The sequence below is a fragment of the Clytia hemisphaerica genome, unplaced genomic scaffold (genome assembly GCF_902728285.1).
Source record: "Clytia hemisphaerica strain Z4C2 unplaced genomic scaffold, Clytia hemisphaerica genome assembly, whole genome shotgun sequence".
Lineage (NCBI taxonomy): Eukaryota > Metazoa > Cnidaria > Hydrozoa > Leptothecata > Clytiidae > Clytia > Clytia hemisphaerica.
In genome coordinates, this window is record NW_027104591.1 from 1,015,276 (window position 1) to 1,028,587 (window position 13,312).

General features: G+C 34.1%; 2 protein-coding genes across 3 annotated transcripts; both read left to right on the plus strand.

Moving 5' to 3' along the window:
* The first annotated feature begins 561 nt into the window (after window positions 1-561).
* LOC136823635 (gamma-aminobutyric acid type B receptor subunit 2-like) lies at window positions 562-12,953 on the plus strand. 2 transcript variants are annotated; one of them, XM_067079812.1, is made up of 14 exons: window positions 562-1,476; window positions 2,089-2,262; window positions 2,454-2,555; window positions 2,963-3,028; window positions 3,447-3,623; window positions 4,055-4,978; window positions 5,709-6,038; window positions 6,446-6,600; window positions 6,976-7,108; window positions 7,466-7,619; window positions 10,451-10,593; window positions 10,874-11,060; window positions 11,500-11,835; window positions 12,298-12,953. In XM_067079812.1, exons 3-14 carry the CDS (start codon window positions 2,454-2,456, stop codon window positions 12,648-12,650), a joined length of 3,060 nt encoding a protein of 1,019 aa, XP_066935913.1. In that variant the 5' UTR covers window positions 562-1,476; window positions 2,089-2,262; the 3' UTR covers window positions 12,651-12,953. The 2 variants fall into 2 exon arrangements, with proteins under 2 accessions (XP_066935913.1, XP_066935914.1); XM_067079813.1 differs by having other exon boundaries at window positions 11,551-11,835.
* Window positions 607-972, plus strand: LOC136823686 (prefoldin subunit 1-like). The gene has a single exon (XM_067079853.1). The coding sequence runs from the start codon at window positions 607-609 to the stop codon at window positions 970-972; it is 366 nt and encodes a 121-aa protein (XP_066935954.1).
* Window positions 12,954-13,312: the final 359 nt, after the last annotated feature.

Consider the following 13,312-nt stretch of genomic DNA (forward strand, 5'->3'; position numbering starts at 1 on the left):
TATCCCCTTTTCTATTTGCACTAGACCTGGGAGATCAAATGCTGAGGTGGAGCGCCACACCTACTCTCAGCTCCCAGTAAATTACCGCCTAGATCAGATTACCCAATCTAAGCTACTCATACGCTGAGTTGGCCGTGACCAGGGATCGAACCCACAACCCTTGGATTGTAAGGCAAATGCTCTACCGACTGAGCTACCCGGCCACTATCTATAAGAATCACCATTTATAAGCATAGATCAATGTTCTTAGCCAAATTATTATTTTTATTATTATTTTTCTAAAAGAAGAAAATGTGGCGGTAGAGCGCGATGGTTTAAGTTTTCTGGAAACCTTATTAATTAAGCTGTGCATTTTTCTGATAGTGGGTTGTTTTTATAAAGAAAAGCGTTTAATAGCTTTTTTATTTCTTTTTCAAAAATCTTTTTCAATAGTGTTGATGGTTTCTCCCAATAGATATGCTTTCATTTTCTTTATTTTTTTGTATTTTGACCAGTTAGTCTTATGTGTTTCATTGTTTCAATGTTCATTGATTAGTTTGATAGCCAGGTAGGTCCATAAAAGTATCACTTGTTATCATATAGATCTTAAAAATTACAAAAATAATAATGGCTGCAGCATCATTTGACGAGGATTTGAAAAAGGCTTTCCAAGAATTACAAGTCAAAGTCATTACCACGACACAACAAGTGAAGCTTGCCGAAGCTCAAATAGCACAGCTCACTAGAAATATCACACATGCAAAATTAACAGATCAAGAATTGTCAACTCTCCCAGAAGACACACGTACCTACCAAGCAGTTGGTCGTATGTTTATGTTAGAGCCAATAAGTGATGTCCGTGCAAATTTGAAAAAGAAGATTAAAGATGGAGAAGAGAAAATTAAGACCATTGAAACAAGCAAAGGACATTTACAAAAAAGTGTTAAAGATCAAGAAAACAACATTCGTGAAATGTTAACATCCAGGCCTTGATATATCAAATATTTTTTGATGGATTTTAGTAACATTTTTGGAATTGTTGATTTTGGAAAACACAACTTTATTATTTACTTTGAAAAATATTATGGCAAAAAAATCTCGATTCCTATTTCTATTTCAGATTTGACATCTATTAATGAATGTTTTATTTTTAAACATAAACGGACCAACTTAAAAAAACAGACATTGGTGTTGACAGAGCATTTGAAAATCTTTTTCCACTTCAATTTGTTGCTCAAATTACTTTCATTGGTTTTAATTTATCCTGCAAAACTACAATAAAGAAAATTTTTTCTGTTTGAGTCAAATCAGGAGCCTTTCTGTAAAGCACTTTCTTAAAAATTCTTGTTTCAGGATCTCCATAATTTTGCAAGTCATATATTATTGAACCATTTGGAGAAGAAGCCACCACCTGTTTTCTTTCTTGGACCTGAAAATAATCTTCTTGCTAAAACTGTTGCTTCTGTTTCTGGCCTCGAATCCAAAAATATTCTCCAGGTATTGTTATTTTTTTCACAAAGAGTTCTCGATTGCTCTGGTGAGGTGAAAGCAAAGACTTACTATGTCAATGCAATGACCTCTTGCAGTATTTTCTAACAAAGATTTGAAATTGCCAACTCTCAATCAACTTTTTTATAGGCTTACATCAAACAAAGGCAGGCCATAAGTCTAGCGTCAAAACTAAAGCTCAGTCCAATATTAAACAATTGTTTAGATAAAACTAAAATTTATTCCATGTAATAGTTTATTTCAAGTTGACGAACAGGTTGCTACAAAGGCTAATAAAAGTCAACGCTACTTTACAATTTGTAAGGTGATTACAAAAAGCCGACACCGTCAATATAGGTCCGGCAGTCCATTGTATGATAAAGATGGATTCTGAATCACAATCCAAATCATGGATTAAATGAAGAAAATTGGAGTTATATATAAAATACAAAAAATACTTTAAACAAAAACAAAAACCCTTTTAACCATTTTATAAGCCATTTTCGGAAAGTTAGAAAGTTTAGAAAGTTCTTTTACTATGTTAGGTTAAGGAAAGCCTTCACCACTCCCTGATCACCTTACGTTTAATTTTCTTGATGGAACCTTTTCTTCTCATTTTAGTTTTCAGTTGGAACTGATGATCTGTATTTGTCACATGAAAGACATGTTTATCCAAACTTTTATCGTGTCAACCCGTCACGTTACCATTACAACAGGGCAAGAGTTGAAATTGTCAAACATTACAAATGGTTGAATGTTGCTTTGATCTATAGTTCTGATGCATATCATTTTCAGGTATTTATCTTTTTGGTGCTTCGGTAGTCTGAAGGGTTGACAACACTGTACAGTTATATTCATGAGTTAATTTTAAATGGACAAGGCTCTCACAAATGAACACTGATTAGTATTATGATAATGAATAGTTAATAATCAGGTTTCAAAACGTCAACAAACTCTTTTACTGTGCACGCTTTCCATTTTTATAGATGAATGCACTCCTGCGTCAGATGTTGATATCCAACAACATCAACGTGGTTTATGAAGAAGCCTTTCATACGGACCCAACTACAACTATCAATTCCATTAAGGTATTTTTCTCTAATAATTCATATAGAACTGTGTAGTGTCAGTTAGGACAAGGAAACCAAATCGATTATTGAAGTTTTTAATATAAATACTTTTATAAATACGATTTTTGTAAAGAAAAATAAATTTTGAAATTTTAAATTTTGATTTTTTAAAGAAAAATAAATTTTTAATTTTTAATACAAGTACTTTTAAGACAAAAATGGACTTAATGAAAAAACTGATTGATTTGAACGCAATCAAGTGCTTGTGTTAGTAATTTTTATTTTGTTGTATGTTGATTAAATTTAATGTTAAAATGTTCAATTTTCATCATCAATCGTTTCACAATTGAATTATTACAGCTAATTTTATCTTTGGGCAAAACTTTACCATTCAAAATAGAATCATTTTCAATCAACTCTTTTAGGAAAATGGTGTCAAAGTTATACTTGGCTCTTACAGTGCTGTCTACGCATCACAAGTGTTTTGTCAGGTAAGAAAGTTTTTTAAGTAAAACAATAACATATTTTTATTATTCTTCTTGTATTTTTGTTTCACTTTGCCCAATTTCCAAGCTTTACCTTTGTAGAAATTCATGTAAAATCAATTGTTTAGGAAATTTTGAATTTCAATGTGAAAAACACAAAGATGACAGTTCAGAGATATACATATTAGGTTCAATAATTTTTATTTCGCATGATATGAAGACTATCTGGAATCACAGATGGTCTTATTGATCACTTTCTAGACATCCTTCAATGATATATATGATATGCTGATGAAGTCACGAAAGATGACGAAAATTTCTACATAAGCAGTCGCTTCATTTTTTCTGTTTTACATATTTGCTGTTTCAACATTTTACGTTTTCAATGATATGTAAATAAGTTCATATTTGATCTAATTTTTAGATATATTGTTTGGAGATGTTTTCACCACGTTACGTCTGGTTGATGACAGACTCCTTCACACCTAGTGCGACTTCAGTGTGTTCAGCAGACAAAGTAGCTTGTGCTATGAAAAATCATTTCTTCTTATCAACAAAGGAGTTGCCAGATAATGGCCTTCCTCACATTGCTGTTCAAAATGTATTTATCAGGAAGGATTTATTATCTACAAATTTCACTTGAAGACGTTTTGCTTGCCAGATTTTTATACATAGTTCAAATTTTCTCTTTCCCTTAACTTTCCCTCGGAAAAGCCATATCGGTGTAATTTTCCTTAAAAAGTGCTACCACCTAAAGTCCATGAAAGATGGATTGAAATGAAGGCGTTCCTTTTTTGATCAGGATTATTTACTTTTCTTCTTGTACTTTAAAAGGGGAATTTACCACCAATCCACGATGCATTTTCCCTTTTATTCAGTGAAGTACTCAAGTAGTAGACAATCAAACACTCAGTTTGTCCTGCCTTGTTCACCACTTTTCTAGAATTGAAAGACCACTCTTTTTAGCTGTAGCATCCTTATTTTGTTTATTGAAAATATTTAAATCATGCTTTCCTCCTGTTTACTTTTTAGAATCAAGTTTCTTTTGACAATACGTTCAAAGGCTTAATGGCACCATTGATATATCAACCTAATAACAATACACTTGCTAAATATACATACGATGCTGTTTGGACAATGTTTGATATTTTAAAAAGGGCAAAACCAACATTAGAAACACTAAAAGTCAATCTTGATCGCATATTCTATGGAGATACACCAGCTAGAAATTTGCTTTCAGCTCTGGTTAAAACAACTGATTTCAATGGAATCACCGGCAGAATCAGATTCGATGCAACTGGTAATCGTTACAACGATGTCAATATTTCACAAAGTCTGACTGGGAACAACCTAAATGGTATTGGCGTCTTTGAAACAGAGCATAGTGTTCTACGCTTGGGATCAGTCCATTGGTTAGGTTGGAGACCACACAGAGATATGGCCACAATTAAAACATACAGGCTTCTAAGCTATTCAGTACACTGGGCAATGTTTATTTTAGCTTGGATTGGTGTTGCCATAGCTCTAGTGTTTTTGATTTATGTACTTGTGCGAAGGAAACGTGAATATGTTCGAAACACTTACTGGCAAATTAATCTTATGGTTATTTTCGGTTCTGTCTTCGTTTATGCATCTCTGATATTCTTTGTGACTGAACCAGAAAGTAATATCTTTGGTGCATCTGGCAACGATATATGTTTATTAAGAGTTGTTCTATTTTGTCTCGGACTTGCATTCATCATTGGTGCTTTGTTTAGTAAACTGTATCTGGCTTATCGAGTTTTACGTAAGAATTGGTTTATTTTGATAGACAAATCGAGAAAGCGTATGTTTCTGTGGTGGTTCTTGGTTGTGTTGTTTACAGGGCTGATATTGTTGGTTTGGTTTTTAGTCAGTCCTTTTGTAATGGCTGAGAAAGTTATGGAGAAGAGAGAAGAAATTCATTGTACAATGATGGTAAGTTTGTATTAATAGAACAGTTTTGAAGACCTTATAGTAAATACAGTAGAGGGGTCAACCCTTACGATCCTTAGCATCTTTTCGTTATATGGTCGAGTCAAGACTTGTTGCCTCAAATTTAAGGTCTATCTAATAGTATCAATAATTTTATTATTGCTACTATCAAATCATTACGAGTTTTACTTTTGAGGACGGTGGAGTGTCTGAAGCGATTTAGAAGAAAGAACCTGTAGTTCAGACCCTCAAAATCGACGTCCTCAATCAGCCAGGATGTAGATAAATTATTAAAGCTTACCGTCTCCGTCGCAGAAAAACACAGATACTTAATTAAACTCGTTCATAAGTGTCAACGTGTTACGATTCCGTGTCATTCCGAAACGAAATGAAGCCATTCTTTTAGTTAGAATAGAAATAAAGTCAGCATTTCTTCTACGCGAAATAAATAGTCCAGTTTTTGAAAGCTCCCTCTTTTGCCCTAATTCTGCTTTTTTAGTTTCCTTTTCAAAAGTTTTTCACCCAGAACATTTTTATTCCAACCCCTCCCCCGCTTGAGAATTTTTCCACCCACCCCGCTTGTTCCAACCCCCCGGCTTTAGGTACCCGAGGTTCCTTAATTTTTGGCGTTACAAACGTCAAAAACTTTTTTCTCCACCTTTATATTCTGTGTTAGTAAAATGTACACATGTACAAAATATTCTGATAGCAAATTCTTTTTTTCATTTTTCAGACAATCGATTTTGATCCATTCATTGAAGAATACATCTACATCAACATCTGTAAAGGATTCTCGTATCCATTTGCTTTTGCAATCGTTTGGTTTGCTGCACTCTTGGTCACTGCGACCTACCTTTATTACAAGACGAGACACTTGTTCATTTCCAATCTAAGTGATGTCTGGCACTGTGGTTTATGTGTGCTGATTATTGATTTGTTTATTGTGGCTGGTTTGATTTGTGCGTTTTTATTAGCAGATTACCCAGATTTGTTTGGACAAGTTGTTGGTACTTTATTATGGTTGTGTGTCACTTTGGTGTTAATCATTTTGTTTCTTCATTTAGTAAGTTTCTCATAACTTGATTTTGAATTTTCCCTCTTTGTTTATCTTTAGAGAACTAATTTTCCGGTATGCAGCTTTTGCTGTAACTAATTTGAGCGTTTTTGGGGATATAGCGTGCACAATTCGCGAGGGTAATCATATATTGCAACGGAATCAATTTAGCCTCTCTGAAGTTATTTTATGACTAACTACCAAAACTTTGCAGGTGGGAAAGAGGGAAACTAAAACTAATCTGGTGATTTCCCTTCTAGTGCTGTTGAATGGCTATTACATAGATACAACGGGTGTTGTAGAAGATTCATAAGATTTTTCAAACGTTTCTTGTGGTCGTTTTGCTTCATGATGGTTGTGTTACCAAACAAATTGCAAGAAATGGTATGTTTTAATGATGTAATTTTTCTTTTTAGCTGTTGAATGATGATTGTGGGTTTTGTGGACGATTCAAAAGACTTTTCAAACGTTTATGTTGTTGCGTCTGTTGCCCAACATGTTGCAAGAAACGTTGCGGGGACGACAATGATACTGATGAAGACTATTTATCACAACAGGAAGATATTTACATGTAGGTCGAATTTTTGATTACCATTTCCAACCTACAAACCCCTGGCCTTGCTTTGAAGCTCTCAAAAAATTTATTGATGTCGAAGAGAGGCAATTTTCCGAAACAGAAACTTTTGTTCGTAATGATTTAAATGTGGAAACGCTCTAAGAAAGCAAATTCTTTTTCGAGTTATTTTTAGGGTTCGAGTTATGGATACTACGGTATAGAAGTATCAATTATTTTACCAAAATCAGCACATTTTCCGCCTAATATAGATTTTTACATTTTACGGGTTGCAATTGCTATCCAGCACTTTCACAATTTGGAGTATCCTTGTGCTACTAATCCGCCCTACTACCTCCTATCTTCGAAAACTTCTTTACTCTTCACTTTCAGGTACCAGCAATACCACCATCGTTTACCACCGAACATATCCAGTTCAAATGCTTCAAGTGCTGGCCAAGCTTCTCTCAATGACATCAACCTCGATGGTGGAAGTTTGACCAAAGTAGACAGTGCTAAAAATAAGGTATTGTATGAATACACTTCAACAATTCTACTAAAAGTTATTAATTTCTTCTGGCATTGCATCATAGTACAAAAAGCTGATTGGTTGTAAGTGACGTAAAATTATCACTTGCAATCAATCAACTGGTGGGTCCGTGATGTAATGTCAGAAGACCTTGAAGTGATGTGTATCACGAATATTAAAAAAGAGATACTGTTTCGTTCAAGATTACTTTACTAGACTTTAATGACGTCAGACTTTCTGAACACATTACGAGATATTGCGATACCAACATTTAACCCCTTTCTTTCCTGTAGAGGTTAGCAGAGATATTGTTCCGAAATTCTAGTGGTTATTCTAAACTCTTCTTGTTCTTAGAAATTAGCAAAGAAAAAGAAGAAAAAGAGTGGTTGCTGTGGTAACTGTGGGAACAAAAATGGCAGTGGAGATGACAATGATGATGATTATGATGATGGCAATAGTGATTCATTACTCAGTCGCCTCTTCTTTGGTCCTAAAGAAGCTAGAAAAGGTTTTTATATGTTAACTTGAATTCATTTGAGACCCTTGTCCCTTGAAAATATTATGCTCCCCTTACTTTTCTAATATTTTGTTCTAACTTGCCGTGACTGGTTTGTCTAGCTGTATCCAAAGTGCTCTCAAATCTTTCTTAAGGTTTTTATAAGGATTTCAAAAGTATGGTTTCCAGCAAAAAACGTTTAAAGGCCTGTTTTGATCAAAGTTCACGGGACCATTCTTCTTTTTAAATACTTTACTTAAAAGCGTAAGTTGGGTAGACGACTAAAAATCAGCAGAGAGCCGTAGAGGTGAAGGAATTCGCATGATTATGTGGCAAGTTCAAGTTCAAAGCACTTGTATCGTTTGCAAAATACTATAGATTTTAGTTGTAACGATCAACGGCAAAGAAACGAAGGGTTTTTGCATTTGAGTCAGAACTACAAGAAAATTTGCAAGGGCAAACAATTCGGAAAACCCAGTCTAGTAGTGACTATATATTTCTGATTGTGATGCCACAACCGTCATAGTCGATCGCCTTATACGAACTAATTTTGAAATTTTCTCTAGATTGTTTCAATAAGATTTTAGTTCTTAGTAGTCAGAAACTTCTTAGATGAACATGATTGGTTATTAATTTCGCTTAGCGAAAGTATTACGATAGCCTTTCTGCGGCGGCGGCGGTGTCATCGGAAAAAAAATTAGAAAACGAAAGTGCTTGATACGGTGGACGAACTCACTAAATTTAATTTACAAATTACACGCTCGTATAACCACGGACGATTTTCGCGGGTTTTCTTTGGATTACGTCATATATCTTTGTGTCTTTAGCTCCACAGTTTTGATTTTTTCTTTATTTTCTTATAAGCATATACTTTATAAGAATCAAATCAATAACTCTTGATAGACGGTGATAAACCTTTCGGTAATTAGTTCTTACAAAGTAAACAAAGTATGGCGCACAATATGAGCATATTTATTTTTATTATAAGCATTTACTTTATAAGAATCAAATCAATAACTCTTGATAGACGGTGATATACCTTTCGGTAATTAGTTCTTACAAAGTAAACAAGGGATGGCGCACATTATGAGCTTACTTATTTTTCTTATAAGCATTTACTTTATAAGAATCCAATCAATAACTCTTGATAGACGGTGATATACCTTTCGGTAATTAGTTCTTACAAAGTAAACAAAGTATGGCGCACAATATGAGCATATTTATTTTTCTTATAAGCATATACTTTATAAGAATCAAATCAATAACTCTTGATAGACGGTGATATACCTTTCGGTAATTAGTTGTTCCAAAGTAAACAAGGAACGGCTCACAAAATGACCTTATTTATTTTTCTTATAAGCATTTACTTTATAAGAATCAAATCAATAACTCTTGATAGACGGTGATATACCTTTCGGTAATTAGTTCTTACAAAGTAAACAAGGGATGGCGCACAATATGACCTTATTTATTTTTCTTATAAGCATTTACTTTATAAGAATCAAATCAATAACTATTGATAGACATCAATAACTATTGATAGACGGTGATATACCTTTCGGTAATTAGTTCTTACAAAGTAAACAAAGTATGGGGCACAATATGAGCATATTTATTTTTCTTACAAGCATATACTTTATAAGAATCAAATCAATAACTATTGATAGACGGTGATATACCTTTCGGTAATTAGTTCTTACAAAGTAAACAAAGTATGGCGCACAATATGAGCATATTTATTTTTCTTATAAGCATATACTTTATAAGAATCAAATCAATAACTCTTGATAGACGGTGATATACCTTTCGGTAATTAGTTGTTCCAAAGTAAACAAGGAACGGCTCACAAAATGACCTTATTTATTTTTCTTATAAGCATTTACTTTATAAGAATCAAATCAATAACTCTTGATAGACGGTAATATACCTTTCGGTAATTAGTTCTTACAAAGTAAACAAGGGATGGCGCACAATATGACCTTATTTATTTTTCTTATAAGCATTTACTTTATAAGAATCAAATCAATAACTATTGATAGACGATGATATACCTTTCGGTAATTAGTTCTTACAAAGTAAACAAAGTATGGCGCACAATATGAGCATATTTATTTTTCTTATAAGCATATTCTTTATAAGAATCAAATCCATAACTCTTGATAGACGGTGATGATATACCTTTTGGTAATTAGTTCTTACAAAGTAAACAAGGTATGGCGCCACACAATATGACCTTATTATTTTTCTTTATAAGCATTTACTTTATAAGAATCAAATCAATAACTCTTGATAGACGGTAATATACCTTTCGGTAATTAGCTCTTACAAAATAAACAAGAGATGGCGCACAATATGAGCATATTCATCTTTCTTATACAAGCATTTGCTTTATAAGAATCAAATAAATAACTTTTGATAGACGGTGATATTACTTTTGTTTATTAGTTCTTAAAAATTAAACAACAGTTGTTCTTAAATTGGTCTCTTTGTTAGCAATTTTAAGCCTCGTTGTTCTTGTAAAATTGTTTCATCAAGGCTCGATGTAAAGTAGATTTCGAATTGGCTTCAATCTCTACTTCTTGTTTTTTCTATGTAGTTTAAGTTCTAGGCGAAATTTTCGACTTTAAGTCGTCTTGTTGATATTTTTATTTGAAGAGTTGTGAATAGTGTATAATGGCGTGAAGGTAGATTTTTCTTTAAAAAGTATTTTAATTCTTAATTTCTTTTACTGATTTTAGACCTGAAAATGATTAGAAAGATCGAAATATATATATTTGTCTAAAATAAACAAATACCGTTGTTGGTTATGTTGATTTATATATTGATATTTTGTTCAATTTTAGGACGCCATAGCAACAAGAATAACAATAATGGCGATGAGAGTGTTGGAGTGGGTGGGAAATCGAGGCGTCATCGAATTGTGAGACGTAGATGGAAAAAGAAGAAGAGACACATAGCTGTCCAAACTGATTCTTCTGGCAAGAAGGTATATCAATTTCGCCGTGAAAGCCTGTATTAAAAAAGACATTTTTCGCTCGAGGGTTAATCAATAGTAAAAGGTTTTGGTCAGCGATAAAAAATCTGGGAAAAGTGTTGTCGCGTGGTAAAAGTCTGATGAATGTTTGAAACGGAAAATTTTCGTCACTATCTCAAAATTTTCTTTCCTTTCACACAAAATCTTTTTGTTGCATGTTTTAGACTGATACTGTTTTCTATAAAGTATGCCAGCTGCTAAAACCCTTTTTGATTTTCCCTCCATAATTCAGGGTGAGAAATATAGCGATGGAATACCACAAAGTACCGACATTGGAGATGGCTTAACAGTTGTGGATTTGGATTCTGCAGACGATACTGGCGCTAAGAAGTCGTGGGCCACTAGTGGTAAAGGTCCACTAAAGATTTATGACAAGAAACCAGACTGGTCGCATGTGAAATCACATTTGAAGTTGCAAGGTAAACCATCCACACAGGGCTTCTTAAGTGTTCCCGTTTCATATCAAGCACAAGTCCACAATGATTTCATCCTCTCAATGTTAACGAGAAAGTATATTTGAGAGTTTTACACGTTTCTTTATAAGAATATAATATGTAAGAATATTTATGATTAAATTGGCCAATAAGATTAAGAATATGCTAAGAATGCCACCAACATGGAATTTCTTTAGAGTATTTTACCTGTTTATCGCTAAATATTCACCAGCAATGCTCCAAAGTGTCAGAATAATGCAAATTTTTTTGCCTGTTGTATGTATTTCGTGCTAGAATTATGCTGGGCTTGAATCCTAATCTAAGAATATCGTAAAAAATCTTAGGATGATTATTCCTGGAAACTTAAGAATCTCCCTGATAAAATGGGAAAAATACCATTCTTATGAAGAACCGTGTGTTTTAGGAGTTATCAGTACATGGAAGAGGCCTGATCAACGTCAATTTGCTTCAGCAGGTGACATCCAAGCTCTGCAGAAAATGCAAGATACAACCTCAGGATCCACTGAAAAATCACCATCAACCTTATCACCTGATAGCTACCTCTTTGCTGCGTCTAGCTCAACCCCTGGTGGAAACAAGACCAAGACTGATGCCTCTGAACTATCATCCTCGAGCTTGAGTGTGAAAAATAGTGGCAGCCCTAACGGAAGTCCTAATGCAAGCAGTAGACGTAATACGGGGTTCAACATCCCAACATATAAACATGATTATTCACACGTCAAATCTTCCGTCAACTCAGGTATGTAGAAAGAGTTTAGTTCTGTCATTCTTGCTGTTCTATCTGAGTAATGAGGTTTGTTAGGGCATAAAAACGTAAGGATACTTCAGATGGTGATAAAAGCATGAAACTACTAGTCACAGATGACCCTTAGAGGGTCTAGAACTTCATTTTAAACAGTATGTCCAAATTTTTTCAGCTTGCTAGATGACGTCATCATGTGGCTTAAGAAATTAATTGAAAATGTTAATCTTAATGGTTTTTTATATGCTCATCATCATTCTTAAGCGCTTAACTAATGCATTAAGTGCCACTGGCTTCGTATGAGACCGCTCGATTTTTTCGGCCCTGAAACGGCATGTCTCGTCCTAGGAGCGCCGCAACCAATGCCACCCTGTTTTTTTTAACCTTGCTTCTTGCTTCTGATAATGCAGGCTTATATGATGCAAAATAAAAGAAATGAAATGATCTTATTTTTTTCAGGTTTGAGTCCAGGGCAAGTGCGTCGAATGAGTAAAAGACCCGGTACAGATGAACGTAGGGGAAGCCGTAACATACAAAACCGGTTACTGACAAACACCAACAGCCAAGAGAACAAGACTCCATCCCAAGTCCGGAAAAACAAAGTTGGTCCGTCTGTATCCGCACCTGCATCTCCGGTTGAAGTTCAAGTTACTCCTCCGTCGTCCGGAACACCCGCTATCCGTATAGTAAATGGACCCGGATCTTCTCCTACACCGGAACAACCTAACAAACAATTTTTAAGTAAGACAACCAGTGGTGCTGATGGGAAACAAATTACTACAACCATTGCCAACTCTGAAAGCAGTTTATAGATGCTGGATGCTATCAATGTTACTAACTGCGTTCGGGCTACTTGGAAATATTTTCAATGCACCTTGAAATTATCAATCCTAAATAATCCTCTACAAAATATGAGATATTTTCAAAATAGCCTAATTTTTGTAAAATGTATATTTTTCTACGTTGTATTTAACCCTTGTACATAAGTTTGAAATTTAGATTAATTTAACGAATGTTTAATATTCATGGTTTGACATGAAAACTTTTTCTAACACATAGACACGCATATTTTATTGGAATTTGAAAGAATGCACGAATTAATAACGATCTGAAAATTTCTCATTTTTCAGTATTTTTGATGAGTGCTGACATCTCAATTTCCCTGCAAAGTAATTTGATGCCCTTCCTTTCCTTAAATCCAATTACATTTCAACGTTTGAACCGACATTTTGATATTACATGTTTCATGAGTTTGATCTTTTTATTTCAACTTGACAAGCGAGAAACCTCTGGAGCACATACTCTTTTAAGCATACCTTTAAGCATACTTGAAATGGAATGAATGAGACAGGGGAGGAAGACGGCGAATATTTTAGTTATAACACATTGAAAGTGAAAATGAAAACCAGACGAAATTAACCATACTTATGTATGACCCAGCATAATTTGAGCGTCAGCCGGAATTTCCCGAATG

What these genes read in the sequence shown, in the direction of transcription:
- LOC136823686 (XM_067079853.1), top strand. Translation starts at nt 607, where the DNA reads ATGGCTGCAGCATCATTTGACGAGGATTTGAAAAAGGCTTTCCAAGAA.
- LOC136823635 (XM_067079812.1), top strand. Translation starts at nt 2,454, where the DNA reads ATGAATGCACTCCTGCGTCAGATGTTGATATCCAACAACATCAACGTG. An exon ending in CAACAGGAAGATATTTACAT is followed by an intron (nt 6,601 to 6,975) that starts GTAGGTCGAATT and finishes CTTCACTTTCAG; the next exon opens with GTACCAGCAATACCACCATC. An exon ending in TCCTAAAGAAGCTAGAAAAG is followed by an intron (nt 7,620 to 10,450) that starts GTTTTTATATGT and finishes GTTCAATTTTAG; the next exon opens with GACGCCATAGCAACAAGAAT.